The sequence below is a fragment of the Sceloporus occidentalis genome, unplaced genomic scaffold (assembly GCF_023333645.1).
Source record: "Sceloporus occidentalis isolate IW3139 unplaced genomic scaffold, rSceOcc1.0.p SCAF_1, whole genome shotgun sequence".
Taxonomy (NCBI): domain Eukaryota; kingdom Metazoa; phylum Chordata; class Lepidosauria; order Squamata; family Phrynosomatidae; genus Sceloporus; species Sceloporus occidentalis.
The window spans coordinates 248,294,736-248,311,512 of NW_028316981.1; the positions used below are offsets into that span (position 1 = coordinate 248,294,736).

Sequence of the window (16,777 nt, forward strand, 5' to 3'; positions counted from 1 at the left end):
ATGCCTCATACACATACAACAACAACAACAACAATAATAATAAATTCTTCACCTCAGAATGCCATCTCTGCATCCTTTGCTTTCCCTCAGACACCTCAGAATTCCTTACTGACACATAGAGTAGCAAAAGCAACTGTATCAATTTGCCAAATTGAAAGAGAAACATTTGTAACATTTGCATTATAGCATTCACATATAAAAAATAATTTAGAAAAAAAGCCTCTTGCAAAGTGAGGTGCCATGCTGGGAGCAAGCTAATGAAAAGGAAATGTAGCACAAGCACACACATTATATCTATATATGTATCTACGTGTAGAAAAGTATTCGCATAGTGTGTCAAAATAAAAATACAAAAAAGGCATGTTCCGTTCCCTGCCCTCCCTCTGACCTAATTCCCTTCCCTGAACTTGACCCTTCGCCCTGCTCCTTCTTCCTCCTCCTTTTGATTCTGCCCTTCATGGCCCTCTTCTTTCCCCCGGCTCCTTCTTCTTCTTCTTCCTCCTCCGCCTCGATGAAGGGGAGGCATGTTCCACCCTCCGTCCTCCCTCTGACCTAAATCTCTCCCCTGAACTTGACCCAATCATGATCGGGGACAAGTTCATATTTGCTGGACCTGTTTTTTCTCAAAAGATACAGCTTTTACTCTGCTTTCAAAAGACCCATGCCAAGGGGCATTTGCCCCTGAACGGGTGTGAAATCCTCGTTTTCGCTTGCGGAAGGATCAGGGCCAATATGAACTTCCTGTGGTTAATCTGGAATCTATTCTGGAGTAAAAGGTAGTCTGAATGGCCCCTAAAACTGAACCCCTGAACTTTGCCACTTTTAGATAAGAATCCAATATAATGCCCCCATTCTTAAATCAATAAAAACCCAAGCTTCAAACTTTGGGGGGGGGGGTGGTGGTTCTGTTTCTGTTTAGATCAACTCTCAAATGATTAGCTTGATAGAAAAAATAGATTGGCAGACTTGAGGGATTCACCTGGCTAGGAAAAGAATGAAAAGATCCCATTCTGTTTCACTTGCAGCACAGTTTAATTCATGGCTGATGCAAATCCCAGCTGGAGAAAAATGACTCAGAGTTTGATCCTGAAGCCATATGACACGATGGACTTGTGGTATCGGGAGAGATGGGAGTAAATGGGAATGTCTTGAATTGCCATTTTCTCTGGCACTTTCTGCAGAAGTTTCTTCCGATCCTCTCCGTGGCAGTGCCTCTCGCTTTTGTCCAAAAACAAAGTGTCTTCAGGGGAACCAGTATAAATCCCAGCGTTGTCAGCATGCTAAGGAAGGGGATTCAAGTTGTTATTCTGATACTGTGCTATACAGTTCTGCCAGTAGTGACCCCATGATCAATAATTATAAAAGAGATTCAAGATAATAATGAATATATCCAGATTACTCAGTTATCATACTACAGTACACTACTATACAATGATAAAATTATGAACTACAAAAAGGTACTATGAAAGATATATGTGAAGCCAGGGTGAGTAACCTAAGCCCCTCAGCATAATTTCATGCAGCCAATGGCCTAATTTTCAAGCAATCAAGAACAGAGGTTGGGTGAGGAAAGCCACTAGCTCTGTGAGTTTGGAGATTGTGGGAATTGTAGTGAAAAAATTAATTTTTCCAAGTTCTGTTCCAGAACTCTGGCAAGAGTAACTGGTCCATCTGTTTGCACCTTCTGGGTGGTGAGAGTGGGGATAAGGATGAGGAAAAAAGGTGATTTGAGAGAGAAAGTGTGCCAGAATAAAGAGAGACTAATGATATTGGCCCTGGTCACTGCCACCAGAAAGGCCTGGAGAAAGAAAGGGAGAAAGAGAAAAGAAACATATCTTGCGACTGTTCTGATTTGGCAGAGACAGATTAATCTTCTGTCGTCCAATTTTTTCAGCTGCTTTTAAATTATCCCTGTTTCCTCTCTCCTCCTCCCACCTTTCCTTTGTCCTCAGCTTACCTCAGTTTCTGCAAACAGAGTTCAAAGTGCAAAGGTAGTTATTTCACACATCAGGGCAGAAATTTTTGCCCTTCTCTGTAGCATGAGGCAAGAACAAACTGCTGCATCCTCTCCTAGCTCATGTGTTCTTCCTCATTAATAACTTGCCATCTTGACCACACTGTGATGCTTCTTGGCAACATGTGTCCTGGTTTTCATCTGTGAAATGTTGGAGGGTTTGAAGAAATAGCTCTCTAACCTAGTGTAAATGATGGAAATCTAAAACAGCTGTGGTTCTCAAGCATTGTTCTTCCAGCTTTTTAGGGCTTCAGTTCCCAGAATAACTGACCATGGCTATGTGGGAAATACAAGACATCAGGAAGAACAGGGGCTGAGTGAACCACAGAAATAAAGAAAGAAAAACTGCTAGCAAATTCCATAACATGCAGTAAATACTTTGTCTTTCCTAAGTAAGGCCTCTGTTGCACAGCATTATCAGAAGGAAATGTCTTCCCAGATTCCCTACCTTTAAATTTATTTTCCGGTATGTCATGTCTTGCTTCCAGGGCATCACATAATGCTTTGGAATCATCCCATGTCTGTATGAAAATCTTGGCAAATGGCAGTGAATAAGCCTGGTGACACAACAGAATAAAAATCCCACAAAATCATGAATGTTGTTTTTGTAAACTTCTTTAAATACAACAAAAACAAAAACAATTATTTACATTCAAGTCTACTCCTTCCTTTCCATACCAGGTAAGATAAATCAACGGGCAAAGCAGACTGGCAAAAAATGCCAGCTTTGGGATGGTGTGGCATATGCACGCTGCACGCCCCAATGCTGCCCCCAAGCTGGCATCATGCCATCCTGCTGACCACACAGCAGGTGGTGTCACTGAGGTGCAGCATTTCTATGCACTGGACTACAGAAATGTGGGGAAACAGCCACTGCAGCGGGAAGGGCACCCTTTTTCCACCCCCAAAAGGGGCAGCATTTTGCCACTTCTTTTTGGATCAGAAAAATGCTGGATCAGGGCTGTGGTGTGCGGTTGCTGCAACCCTGATCTGGCACTTGAAGGGGTGGCATTAAGCCACCCCTTTACGGCCATCTGTTTTGGTCTCAAGTTTTTCAATAAAATACTCTCGATGTGAGGCTAGAAAGGCACATTAGCCTGTCAGGAAGCCTTGGAGGACTAAGAGAGTATGACTTTTCCAAGGTCACACATTGGGGGGGTTTATGCTGGGGAGGATCAAACCCTGGTCTCCAGAGACGTAATTTTTTTTTAATAAATATTTTTATTCTCGTTTTTATATACATAAAAGAAGCGCATACCGCAAACACAAAAAAGGAAATACCTCATTCTGTTCTGTACATGAATCATAGTGTTTTATAATACATCTAGTCCTTTAAGTTTATCTCCATATTGTAATTTCAAATACTTCCTTAACCCATATTTCTCAATTGTGGCTAATTTAAACTACTTGTCGGATTTTCCTTTGATTTCATAATTCTTTTTCCCTTTATCCATCTGGAATCTGCAACCTTAATTAATCATTAAATGTTTACAATACATCTGTAATACCGTTATTTCAAAGCTATCAATGTACCTCTTCGTTTAACCACCTAGCTTCCCAAAATTGTTGTACTGGATACCAATCCTTTTCTATCCTGTCCATGTTTTTAAATTTTATATATGCTGTAAGCTTATCCATTTCTGCCATATCCATAAGTTTTTGAAGCCACAAATCTATACTTGGAATGTTGTTATCTTTCCAAAGTTGTGCTATAAGTAGCCTAGCTGCTGTTATCATATACAACATTATTCTTCCTTGTGCTTTTTCTATATCTATTGGCAGCTTATTTGTCATGTTTAAAAGGTATAGTTCTGGTTTAAGTTCAAATTTTATATTTAACATATTCTCGATTGTTGTATGGATCTTTTTCCAATAGATTTTCAATTTGGGGCACCGCCACCACATGTGGTACCAGGTTCCTTTTGCCGCGTTACACTTCCAACATTTGTTAGACCTTTTATTATCAATCATTGCCAGTCTGCTAGGAGTTAGGTACCAGCGATTCTCCATCTTCCAATGATTTTCCCTTAGACTTTGCGAATATGTAAACTCCTTAGTCTTCTTTCTGGCCTGTTCCCAACCTTCTATTTCTATAGTGTGCCCGCAGTCAGTAGCCCATTTAATCATTGCATCTGATATTATTTCTTTCTCTTGGTCAACTTTTGATAGAAATTGGCATAATTTAGATACTCTTTTTTTTCTTCTCCCAGTAATATTTTATCAAATTCCTCCATATCACCTTCAATTCCATGCAGCTTTATGTCCATTTTATAGCGTTCTCTTAATTGTGTGTGTAAGAACCAGTTCATCTTCATGTCTATAAGAGTTAATTCTTCCAGTGTTTTCATTTGATAGCTGCCGTCTTTATTTTTGTTTAGTAAATCTTTGTAGTTTAGCCATTTATCAGTTAATATCCATCTTCCGAAAAAAGCTTCTTGCGTTGATGTCCATTGGGGTAATTTTCTATAGATCTTCTTTTTTATTTTCTCCCACGTTGTTAATAACACTTTCCTAATCATGTGGTGCAGAAATTCTTTATGAACTTTGGCTTTTTCATAACACATATAAGCGTGCCAACCAAATCTATTGTTGAACCCCTCTAATTTTAACCTATTTTGGTTTCCAAGTTTTACCCAGTCTGCTATCCAATTTAGTCCAGAGACGTAATTTAATAATAGTAGTGATAGTACTAACAACAACATTTGCTGTTGTTATTAAATGCTGATGCTGATTATGACACTGAAATTAATACTAATGTAGTAAAACAATCATAAATACATTTTCACACCCAAGTCTAGCATGAATACCTGGCATAATGCTGACATGGCCCCATCACCCTGGCAAAGGGAGCACCAGCACTCATGCATGTTGTGGCTTGTCATGCTACCCAAATGGGTCTGCAAGCAGCCATTTAAATTTCCCACTATACTCAGGAGTAATCCTATGTCAGACGTTTCAAGTGGGAAATGATGGTAGGAACCCCCGTTCAGCTTCCCTTTAAGTGCCTCTGGTGCCAGGTAAGCCAGGGAGAAGCCACCAGTTTAAACAGAGGGCATTTTATTCAGGGCTGAAGCCTACACACTGAAGCTAACCTAGATCCTGTCTCCTGATTTAAGATAATCAGAAAATGAGGAAGGAGGAGTCCTTCCTTTATGAAATCTTGTAGATATGCATGCCAAGTCTTCTCTATTTCTATATCACAGCAATATTGTAGCATTTTGTGTTCCACAGATCCACTGTGGATGCTTGCATATTTTGCACCACTTGCAATTGTACAGAAAGAAGTGGTCAACAAGGGTCAAGAGCAGGTTTGTTATAGGGAAGTCCCAATAAAATGAACTGGACATTCAGGCATTGATAACTTGTCTCTGGCCTGGCTCAGACATTGGCATGCTTATTGTAGGCATATTGAAATCAACGGGATGCAGCAATGACTAATATAATTTATACCAATTTGTAATCGATATAATCGAAATACGACTACGTCCATTGCTTCCAACTGGGCTTAAGCATATGTTGGTCTTGATAGATGTGACAGTTTGTAGATGCATTAAGTATGAATTCAGTGGTATGTCATGATCCTTTATATATATATATTTTTATCACATCTGCAATCCATTTCTATAGCTCTTTTCTGGAAGGACAAGAGTGATAAATTTGTAAAAACGTATACCTTTAAACAATATCCTATTCTAATGCCTTTAATTCCCTAACAAAAGCCACACAGTTATAAGTAATATTTTTAGTCAGCAAGCCATACTATAAATTAACAACCTTCCTATTTAATCACATAATTTATTCTCTTCAATGTTTCCATTTTGAAATATTTATAAATCTCAAAAGGCAAAACCTGTATTTCCTTGTCAGATCTGAGAAAATGGCTGGAAATGGAATAAAATGATGGCTTTACAGTGATCTTATTAGTTTTCCTCCATTCAAACAACTTTTCATGTGAAATTCTTTGTGTAGTAGTGACATGTGATACTTAGCTTTAACTTACTGTGCAATCCCATACATGTTTACTCAGAAGTAAATCCCATTTCCCCTCATTTTAGAGGATTCATTTTCCCTCTCCAGAATCGATCTCCCATTAGGACCAATGGGAAGTAAAATACAGCAAGTACAGCAGCTCCAGAGCAGATATGTTTGACAGGAATTTGGAAATGCAATTTTTAGACTACAAATCTCCAATTCTACTTTGCTAAACTCTGGTTTGCCCAGTTTGGGGGGGTGGGGGGTGGAATGATTTTCAGGCTCCCAGTCTGTCCCAGAAATATGGCTCTTTGTTTTCAAAAGCAGGAGAACTTTCACATTTGTAATATAGAGGCTTACAATTGTGTGTGTGTGTGTGGGGGGGGGATCTGAACAAGGGGATTCCAGGGGTCTTCCTCTCCCCCAAGGACACTTACCTGGCCGCATAACAGAAAGGCTTGGTGGCAGCTGGTAGTTCCTATGCCAGAGGTTGAGTTACTCTGCACTGGGTTTTATTCTGTAGTTTAAAGGAGCTACCTTGGGTGCTGAACCTATTTGGGGCATTATGATCATCCCATTGGAGATTGCCTCTAAACTCAGATAGAAAACAGAGCAAGTTCACCATATATTCTATCACAGAAGCCACCAGCTGCAACTGAGGACAACAAGCTTTGGCTACAACTCTTCTTCTGAATTGGGAACACACTCTCTCTTATTAGTCCATAGGATGGCAGCAGTGAGGAGCAGTTAACACACTAGCTGCCATATTTTTCTTTATGCCCAGAGGAGGTATTTATTTTTTAAAAATGCTTTGTTGAGGTTTTTTTTTATTAAAAGATTATTTTGATAGATAACATAATCTGATTTTTTTTCCTCCGTGGGAACAGTCACAGTTAATGTACACTCCTATACATGTCTCCTCTAAATTAAACTACGTTGAGCTCACTGAGGTTTACTCCCAGGTTGTAGCCTTAGAAGTTGAAGGCTTTCATGGCCAGCATCTAGTTTTTTGTGGGGTTTTTGGGCTATGTGGCCATGTTCTAGAAGAGTTTATTCCTATTCCACCAATTATCTTGCATAGAATTGGGGGAATAGAAATAAACTCTTCTAAAAGGCCACATAGCTTGAAAACCCCACAAAAAACTATGTAGCCTTAGAGTTTGCTTTAAGTTGGTAAATAACCGTATATACTCAACTATAAGTCAAGAAATTTATGCCCCAAAATTGATCTTAAAATCCTGGATCAACTTATATACAGGTCAATACACCAATACTGTTTAGAAAACAAATAGATAAAAGTTGAAGAAATGGAGTTGTACATGCAGTACTCTTGCACGTGCATATGCAGATACCCATGTTTGTGCACACAGGTGCATTTGGTTGCATATTTGAGTGTGCATTCAGTTGCACAATGTTGCTATTGAACATGATGTTTGAGTTTTTGAGTACCACACTCAGTAAGTAACTCCTCATGTGGAGACTGATGCTACACAACCTGATGGAGGATCTCCATCAATATCACCCTCTCAGTTGCTGCTCTCTTCCTTGCTAAGGTAGAACCACAAATGTGTAGAACTTTCTTTACAATGAACAGAACTCACACTAACTATTAGAACTCACACTAAATGAAGTGTACCTTCTTTGAATTGATACATGAATAAATATTTCCCTAAATGATTTGCCCAAGCAAATCTGATTTGCATCTCTAAGGCTCCCATAAAAATGTTGAGCCAGCTTTACTTTCAGTGGCCAAAATGGAGAGAAGTTGTAAATTTCTTCAGTAATTTCTATTTTTTCTATTTTCTATTTTTTCTCAGTTTTTGTAGAATTCAAATTAGAGCTGTAATCATAGGCATCAGTGGTGGGAATTGTGTAAAGCTCCCAACGTTGAACTACAAACCCCAGCATACAGGCTGTGCTGGCTAGGGCTACTGGGAGTTGCAGTTCAGAAACTCATACATTTGATGTTTCACTGTTTGTTTTTTTTAAAAATGGGTCAATGAAGCTTCTTTTACATATACTTTTATGTTTTGTCCTGCATGCAGTTAGGACATACAGTAACATACATGTAATTTCAGGAAAAGTAAGCCACCTTGAAGGGATGGGGTTTGCACAAATTTGAAAAAGATTAACAGACAAACCAGAAACTCCAAAAGCTACAAAAGGGAATATTGTTATTATTGACCTGAATTTCTAAATTGTTAAAAAAAATTAGTAGCAGAACAATTGCATTTCAGAATGTTCTTCATTATCTAGCTCAGAAAACCTATTGCTGAAAAAAATTTCAGATCCAGAAGTTTCAATGGAATAATACAACAGTTCAGGATGATAAGAATACTCCCTTTCCTTGCTTCTAGAATTTCTGGAACTCTAGAAGCTAGGAATATCTTACATTGCGAGCAATGTAACAAAAGCCCCAATGGAGTGTGAATGTTACTGTCAGTACTGTGCATTTAATTTCCCCTTGGCCTTATTGTCTACTCTTCCATATATTCCCTGAAATGGATTACAGACCATGGAAACACATCAGTATGTTAGTCTTTTAAGATGTGCTTGAGAAGGGGGATTGTGAGCTGGAGGTGGGATTGTGGGGTTCTCCTTTCCTCCTGAAACTCATCCATCTCTTTCATTACTTTTAACTACAGTTTTAGAACCATATATCTCTTTCAAACAGAGATCTGAAATCTAAATATTTTGGAATGGGAAGTTAAAGATGGAAAAGGAGAGGTTTTGGGGGAATGCTGCTGGCAGGGTAAGGGTTGAGCACTCCTCCCCTTTCTGGGGGTACTGTGAAATGGGGAAAGATCATAGCTTCGTTCCATGCTGCCCTATGTTATGTAGCTTGCTTCTACAAGTCTGGCATACTATAAACAGAAAGCCTTATGTCTTGATCATCTTAGGGCTCATTTACACACCCAAACATTGACATAGATCTATGAATGGTCATCATGGTTAAATGAGCATAGTCAAGATGTTCATATCATCTCAAACTGACCTAGTTGGGAGGTCATGAAATATCAGAATTTACTGCAAACTAGTTCCTTGCAAATTTAACTTTGCCTTAATCTATGCCAAAGTTGTTGTTGTGTGCCTTCAAGTTGTTTGTGATTCATGATGACCTATGGTAACCTTAATGAGTTTTTCTTGACAAGATTTGTTCAGGGGGGGGGGCTTGCCTTTGAGGCTGAGAGAGCGTGACTCACCCAAGGTTATCCAATGGGTTTCTATGGCTGAGTAAGGATTTGAATCCTGGTTTTCAGAGTCATATGCTCAAATTGCTATACCACACTGGCTCTCTGTGTCAATAGCCCTATATAAATTAATTCATACTCACTGAAAGGTAATTCTTCAAGAGAAAATTGCTGAAGAAAAAAGGAAAACATAACAATAAAACCCATTTGCCCTTGTGTTTCTCTCTTACCCTCTCAGATTAGTATTGACTCCTTTAGAAACCACATTACTTTTGGGCTCCACTGGCGGTGTAGCTTTTGGGTTACTCATGCTGCCAGTGCTGCACTGGGCTGTCTGAGAGCAATCAAAAAACTTGGCACCTTTACCTAGATGGGGGATTATGATGCGTCTACCATTGTCAGGCTGATGACTCAAAAGGTACAACAGGAAAGAAAAAGCAGATGGAAATATATAATCAGAGTAAGGAGGCAGATGTATTTGAACATTATTATTATATTATTTTTTTAAAAAAAGATGGATGCAGCATTCCATACCATCCCTAGAATGATGACTGGAGGAAGTCAGGATGAAAGACAAATGTATTGGGCTATAATTTTCTTGCAGAGTTTCAAACACTTCATCAGGACCTCCTTACATTAAACTACTCCTGTGTATGTAATGCTTTGGCTATGCCCAGAGTGGGAGTCATGTAGCACTAATAGCCTCAGCCAACACAGCTAATGGTGAAGAATGCTAGGAGCTGCATCCAACAACTACTGGAAGGCTGCATGGTTCCCACTCTTGGGTGCAATGTCTAGCACTGCGATCATATATGGATGTTATTTTGTAGTAGGTTCTTTTTAAAACAAAACAAAACACAAGAGTGAGTGTTAATGTGTGTGTAGTGTAGGGATAGGAATTACAGGCCTCTCTAAATACTTTAAAGGCACCAGATCCTCTCTGCTTTTGAAAGCTAAGCAGGGTCAGCCCTGGTTAGGATTTAGATGGGAGACTGCCAATTACTACCAGGTTTTGTTCTTAATTGCCCTCAAGTTGATCTCAACCCATGGCGACCCTATGGATGAGACACATCTCCAAGACCTTCTGTACTCCACTGCTATGATTAATTCCTGCAAACCCACACCAGTGTTCTCCTTAATAGAGTACATCCATTTAGCTTCCTCTCTTTCTCCTTCCCTCCACCTTTCCTAGCACTGCTTTTTTTCTCAGTGAGTTGTGCCTTCTCATGATGTGTCCAAAGTATGACAGTCTCAGTTTTGTCATCTTGGGGGCCATTCAGACTACAAAAAAACAAAAACCTGGGTTTGAAAGTGATTCTTGCACATGAAGTTCATATTGGATCCGAATCCATCACAATCCATGTCGGGGCTTGCACAAGGAAATGCCCCATACACCGAGGTATCCAGATTCAGGCTAAAATCCATCTTTTCCCAAAAGACTCGGGTTGCGCGAAATTTGAACTTGCCCTCGATCATGATCGGGGCAAATTAGGGAGGATTAGGGTCAGGGGACGGGCAGAGGTCAGAGCATTCCCTCTCATCATCAGAAGGGAGGGGGAGGAGGAGGAGGAGGAGGAGGAGGAGGAGGAGGAGGAGGAGGAGGAGGAGGAGGAGGAGGAGGAGGAAAGAGCCGAAAAAAGGGGAATCGCTGGATGCAAAGGGTGACAGGAGGAAAGGGGGAAATCTGGGGTGACTTTTGAGCTGCAGAGGGCTATCAGAGAGAGGTGGGGGTGGAGAAAATGATGAAGGAGGAGGAGTAGGAGGAAGAGGAGGAGGAGGAGAAAGGGGCCGTGGGAGGAAGGGAGCCATGGAGGGGATCCTAAAATGGAGCAGGAGGAGGATGAGGATGAAGGAGTTGGGGGAAAGGGTCAGTGGGCATCCCCGAGGAAGGAGAGGGTCTGAAGGAAGGAGGAGGAGGAGGAGGATTTCCAGGGGGAATTGGGTTGCGGGGCTACGCTGGGGCATGTAGGGAAATCAGGCTGCTTATTGTCAGAGGGAGGTGGGGGGTGGTGGAGAAAGCTCAAAGGGAGGTGAGGGTCGGAAGGAAGGAGGATTGCCCAGGGAAATAGGGCTGTGGGTCCAAGCTGGGGGATGTAGGGAAATCAGCCTCTTTTGACAATTTATGCGCATTATTTTTTGGGTGCTTGCTTGTTCTACTTTCCTGTTGCTCCTGGATTATTATTATTATTATTATTATTATTATAGGAATGCCTGCGCTGCATTTCCATTTTATTCCCAATTGATTCCATGGGTCTACTTTAGTTGGAACTGACAGGTCACACTCTCTCAGCCTCACTGGAAGGCAATGGCAAAGCTCCTTTAGCAGGAGGAAAAGGGTCAGGTCAGGTCAGGTCAAAGGCAGGGCACGAACGGAGCTCACATCAGGCACCTCCCCTTTTCATATTTTTAAAAAATAATTTTTGACCAAATATGCGCATGATTTGTTTTCTTGAGGCAGATAGAGCAGGGCTAGCAGTTTGTGCACTGTCCCTTTCATCTGCCCGCTTCCAGCAAAGGGGAATGTTACAAATGTTGTAAAAGGCTAGACTTACAATCAATGTTACATTTTTTGCTCTTGTCAATTAGACAAAACGATACATGCTTTTGCTACTGAATTCAGAGGCAGCCCTGAATGCTTTTAAAAGCAAAAAAATAGAAAAAAAAAAGAATGCATGGCAATTGCATCCTTTTCTGGCATTTCTGAGGTGAGGAATTTATTATTATTATTATTATTATTATTATCATCATTATTATTACTACATGTGTAAGAGGCATTCTGGGGGACAAGGAGTGGGGGATGCATTAGCTTGCATGGGACTGAAAATGGGGACAGGGGCAGATCTGACCCAAATGCCCACACATACACACAACACACAAAAAAGAGGTTTTTAAAAAATTGACACTTGGGGCATTTTGTGCATGGCTCTTTAAAAAAAAGGAGGGGGGAGGACACTCCAATTCCCCTGCAAAACATCACCATGATGATCGCTTGATTGACAGCAGGCACCCTTGGCAGCAGGCACAGAATGCATTTGATTTAAAATGCCCCTCGTTTGTAGTGGGCACTTGCTAATGGAGAGATTCGGGGGAGGGGCATCCGAATCAGCCCAGTTCCTTCCAGATCTTTGATGCCAGTCTGCATGGGGCCTTGGTTTCCAGGGAGATTTTGGGCTTGATATGCTCTAGGACCCATTTAGCATGAACAAGAAGCTTCTGGTCACTGCTCAACTGGCAGCTCTGTTGCTGTTCCCTTTTCACCTGGTCACTCTGGGAGCAACAACCTAGCATCCTGATTCTTCAATGTACAATATTTATTTATTTATAGGATTTCTATCCTGCCTTTCTCCCACAATGGGAGTCAATAATCTGGAAATATGACTGTAATCTTTTCCCAGTAGATAAGAGCCCCACATCCTGTAGTTTGGGTTATGCTCCTCCCACTCACTCCAATAGGCAGGAAGTAAAGAGAGAGACCTTCTGGTGACCCCACGTGGGTGGATCTAACCCTAGAAGGCCAGTCTTGTCCTGCCTATCACTCCAGTAGGATGTGTTTGCTGTTGCTCTGCAACTTCTTCACTACAATTACCTGTTGGCTAGTCTAAATAGTTGCATTTTAAGTCAAAAAGCCTGCTGATGGGCTTGTCATTCAACTGGTCCCCGGCTTGGTAGACCTATTGTGACAAGGTCTATCATGCATATGATGAATTGGGCTCAAGGCCATGAAGGTTCATGCTGCCAATCTCTTTCTTTTAGTTGGTCTCAGGGTGCTACAAGATTCCTTTGCATACTGTTGGGCGTGCTTTGATTGTTATTTCCTGCATGGCAAGGGGTTGGACTTGATGGCCCTTGTGGTCTCATCCAACTCCATGCTTCTATGATTCTATGATCCAGTCAGCCAGACTTCCTTTTGTTGTAATGCTGGTGCAGGTGAGAGAGAGAGCAGGTCTGGGCCACTGCCACTGCTGTGTTTACCCAGTGAAGTGGTGGCAAAGGAGGAAGAGGCAGTGGTGACCTGGGTATAGCTGAAGAAGATGTCGTTGGCTGGATTGCTGCTGCATGAACAATAAACCTGATATCACAAAATAACAATTGGTGGTGGTGGTGCTAGCGTTCTTACCCAAGAGAAAAGCAAGTAGTGCTCCACCAAAATTTGGGGATCGCTGGTCTAGATTAAGTGGAGTAATAGTACCATTCTATTTTGCTTTTGTCAGATCTCCCCTGGAATAGTGTGTTTTTTTCCTGGTCAACAAGGATGTGGACAAGCTGGAGCGTGTTGATAGGAGGGTGATTAAAAGGGTGAAAAGTCTGGAAACTATGCCATATGAGGAGTGGCTTAGGAAGCTCTTTAGCCTGGTTAAGAGGTGACATGCTAGCCCTGTTTAAATATTTGAAAGTATGCCATATTGAGGATGGAGCAAGCTTCTTTACTGCTGCTTCAGAGTGTAGGACATGGAGCAATGGATTCAAGCTACAGGAAAAGAGATTTTGCTTAAACAATAGGAAGAAGTTCATGACAGAAAGAGCTTGTGATGTCTTCCAACTCTGTGATTCTATGATTCAAGTACTGTAGGCTATATTTCAGAAGAAACTGGCAAAATAATCTCTAATGATTCCTTGCCTAACAATAATCTATGAAATTCATGGGGTCACCATAAGTGGACAGGAGAGTTGAAGGCACATATACACACACGACACTGTGTTTGACCAACTGTTACCCAGGAGAGTTCTAGCCAGTCTAGATGTTAATGAGGAATATTGGGAGTTCTAGTCCAACAACATCTGGAGGACTACATGATCCCATGTCTAATGTAGAGGTAATTAACAGGATCTCCTCCCTGCTTCCTATCACAGTGCATTCTTTTGTTATAATATGAAAAGTATTGCAGATTTTTTTTAAAAGATAAAACTCCAATAACACTCAGCCCAAAAAACCCCCTTGTGATAGGTTTATATTTGTTGTTATATGCTTTCAAGTTGTTTCTGACTTATGGCACCCCTAAGGCAAACCTATCACATGGTTTTCTTGAGAAAATTTGTTCAGGGTTTTTTGCTTTTTTCTTCCTTGCAGGCTGAAAGTGTGTGACTTGACCAAGCCAAGGTCACCCCTTGGATTTTCATGGCTGAGCAGGTACTACACTTGCCATAAGTTGGAAATGACTTGAAGGCACACAGTCATCAGACACTTCTATATTTCTCCAGCCCCCAAGAGCTCATGTTCAAGAATGAAAAAATGTGAGATTAAAAGTGTGCAGTGAACATGAACAAACAGAAAGACAATATGGATCAGTCCTACTGGCAGAGACCTCTGGCCATCACCTTTATCAATATTTATTTCTTCCCACAGACACGTTTAAATATCAGAGTAATAGTTTAAAGAAGGATTAAAGGAATTCAAGGCAGTACGGTTCCTTTCTAAGTGTAAAGGGAATTTTTACTGCTAGGTTTCTGAGCACACATGCTGTAACAAAAAGACTGCAAGGTAATAAAGGGAAACTACAGGAGTTGGGAAAATAAAACTCTGCCAAAGGCAGTAAAATGATCAAATGTTTTTAACAGTGTTGAAACATTTGTGCTCAGTGCCATTTTTTGTCACAATAACAGCTATAACTGTGCTTCCTGTGTCTGTAGTGAGCAGCCATGTATACAAAAAATTCATACTGCCATGTGAAACGTCTACACAGTAAAGACTTTATGAACATAATATTAATGTTTATTAAATTTTACTAATATCCCAAATTATGGACAGTATATTTCACTCCCAATTCTGTTAATTTTGTTTGTAAGGCCATATTAGAAATCCTTAGAAATGTTTTAAGAAATTCAGTAAGCAAAGATTTTTCAACTAAGCATCTTTATTTATTTTGTAGTCTACAACTGAAAATTAAACCAGATGTGTGCAATTATACTTGCACATATATTATTATGTTCCAGGTAAATGTACTGCAAGACATTTAACTTTTCATTCCCTCTTATAAGATCATTTGACATTATGGGATAGAAAAATACTGGATGCATTTTACAGCCAGATCCCACATTCAGAACTATTGATTAGAATTATTTTAGAGTGTGATGAAAAATAAAACCAGTCTGAAGAATACAGTTTAGAGTAATAATTTTTTTTTAAAAAAGGAAATATGGGGAAAAATGTGGAAAAAAAAATATCCAGTCACAGGCAGCATATGGCTTGTTTATAATATGGGTTATTGAAAAGCACACCAGAGAAATTAGCTGAAGGCAGTAACCTAAATATTAGACAGATTTCTTGGCTAACAATGCACTCCTATGTATGTACACACAGGAGATCCATTACATTCAATAGGATATGTTTCTATCTAAGGGCTGTGGGCCCTCCTGATATTAAAAGCAAGAGTTTCTGTGTTGACAGGAAACAATCTTACCAAGATGACTGCAGAAAGATGATCCGCTATTAACAATGCAACACTAAATCTTTCAAATAATTTGATTTCACATAAAACTGTAGCCCCTTCACAATATACATTAAGCAATATTTTACCACCTTGAAAGATCAGTTGTTCTTTTCACATTTTGAACTGAATATTTATTCCAATATTTTTGAAAGAAATTCCAAAATAAATCAGCAGTTTGTACACAGAATATCCTGTTTGAAGCAGCCTGTGAGATCATTAGATATCTCACTGTTCTATCCCTAACGACATTTGTAGTTTCAAAATGGTTGGTCATGACAATCTTTTGTTGCTATATTACTGTTGTCTGAACACCACTTACAATGCACTTACAATGAAGACAATGTAGTGCCACTAACTTTCAGTAAAAAAAAGTCCTCTGGTATTGATTGACCAACTTCTATATTCTGTTAGCACAGCGAATTGCTAGGGATTTTTGAGCTGTATTCCAACAACTATAGGGACCTGAATTTGGCAGATCACTGGTGTGTATCTGATTGTAGACTCTTGGACTGTATCCAAGAACCACAGCTTAAACCTCAACAGCCCAGTTGCAGTTGGATATTAAAATCAATATACAGATGAGAATGATCCCAAGGGATCAGCACAGAAAAATTATATTAGATGGCATGCCCACACCTTTGCTATCGTTTACATCTCCACTGCCTAATCAAGCTAAAGTATAAACCCATAACATTTCCCAAGATAATGAAACAATAAAGATTTTTATTTTGGAAAGAACAACCTATACGTTTTTAAAAAGATAAACAAGAATGTGGATTTGGCCCACTGAAACTGGAATCCTATACTTACATTCATAGGGTTGGATTGGACACAGTCACATTTTGAATAGACCCACTGAAATTAATGGAACTTAGGTTAAGTTAGGACAGACATATGCCCCTTTGTTTTCAGACAGTCTATTTCAAGTATGCCTAAATCTGAATCCAATCCACTGCACTTAACTGTGACTTATTTCAGTAGTATTTAAAGACATAATTTGATGCAATCTACAGCATTAGCACAAAAACTGGGCATAAACAGTAGTTAACTAAAAGAACAGTGCAAGATTCCTAGCTGTCCTACTCACTGCAATAATTTATTAAAAAGTGTTTTGAAAATACTAACGGTCCAAGAATATTAGAAGGTGTGATTAGAGTTCTGTAGATTTGCTG

General features: G+C 40.0%; 1 protein-coding gene across 1 annotated transcript; it reads right to left on the minus strand.

Annotated features, from left to right (window-relative positions):
* Nucleotides 1–1,059: 1,059 nt before the first annotated feature.
* SPMIP10 (sperm microtubule inner protein 10) lies at nucleotides 1,060–9,487 on the minus strand. Its single transcript, XM_089512231.1, has 3 exons — nucleotides 9,408–9,487; nucleotides 2,463–2,571; nucleotides 1,060–1,280 (listed from the first exon to the last, which is right to left on the minus strand). Exons 1-3 carry the CDS (start codon nucleotides 9,485–9,487, stop codon nucleotides 1,074–1,076), a joined length of 396 nt encoding a protein of 131 aa, XP_089368357.1. The 3' UTR covers nucleotides 1,060–1,073.
* Between the last annotated feature and the right edge of the window lie 7,290 nt (nucleotides 9,488–16,777).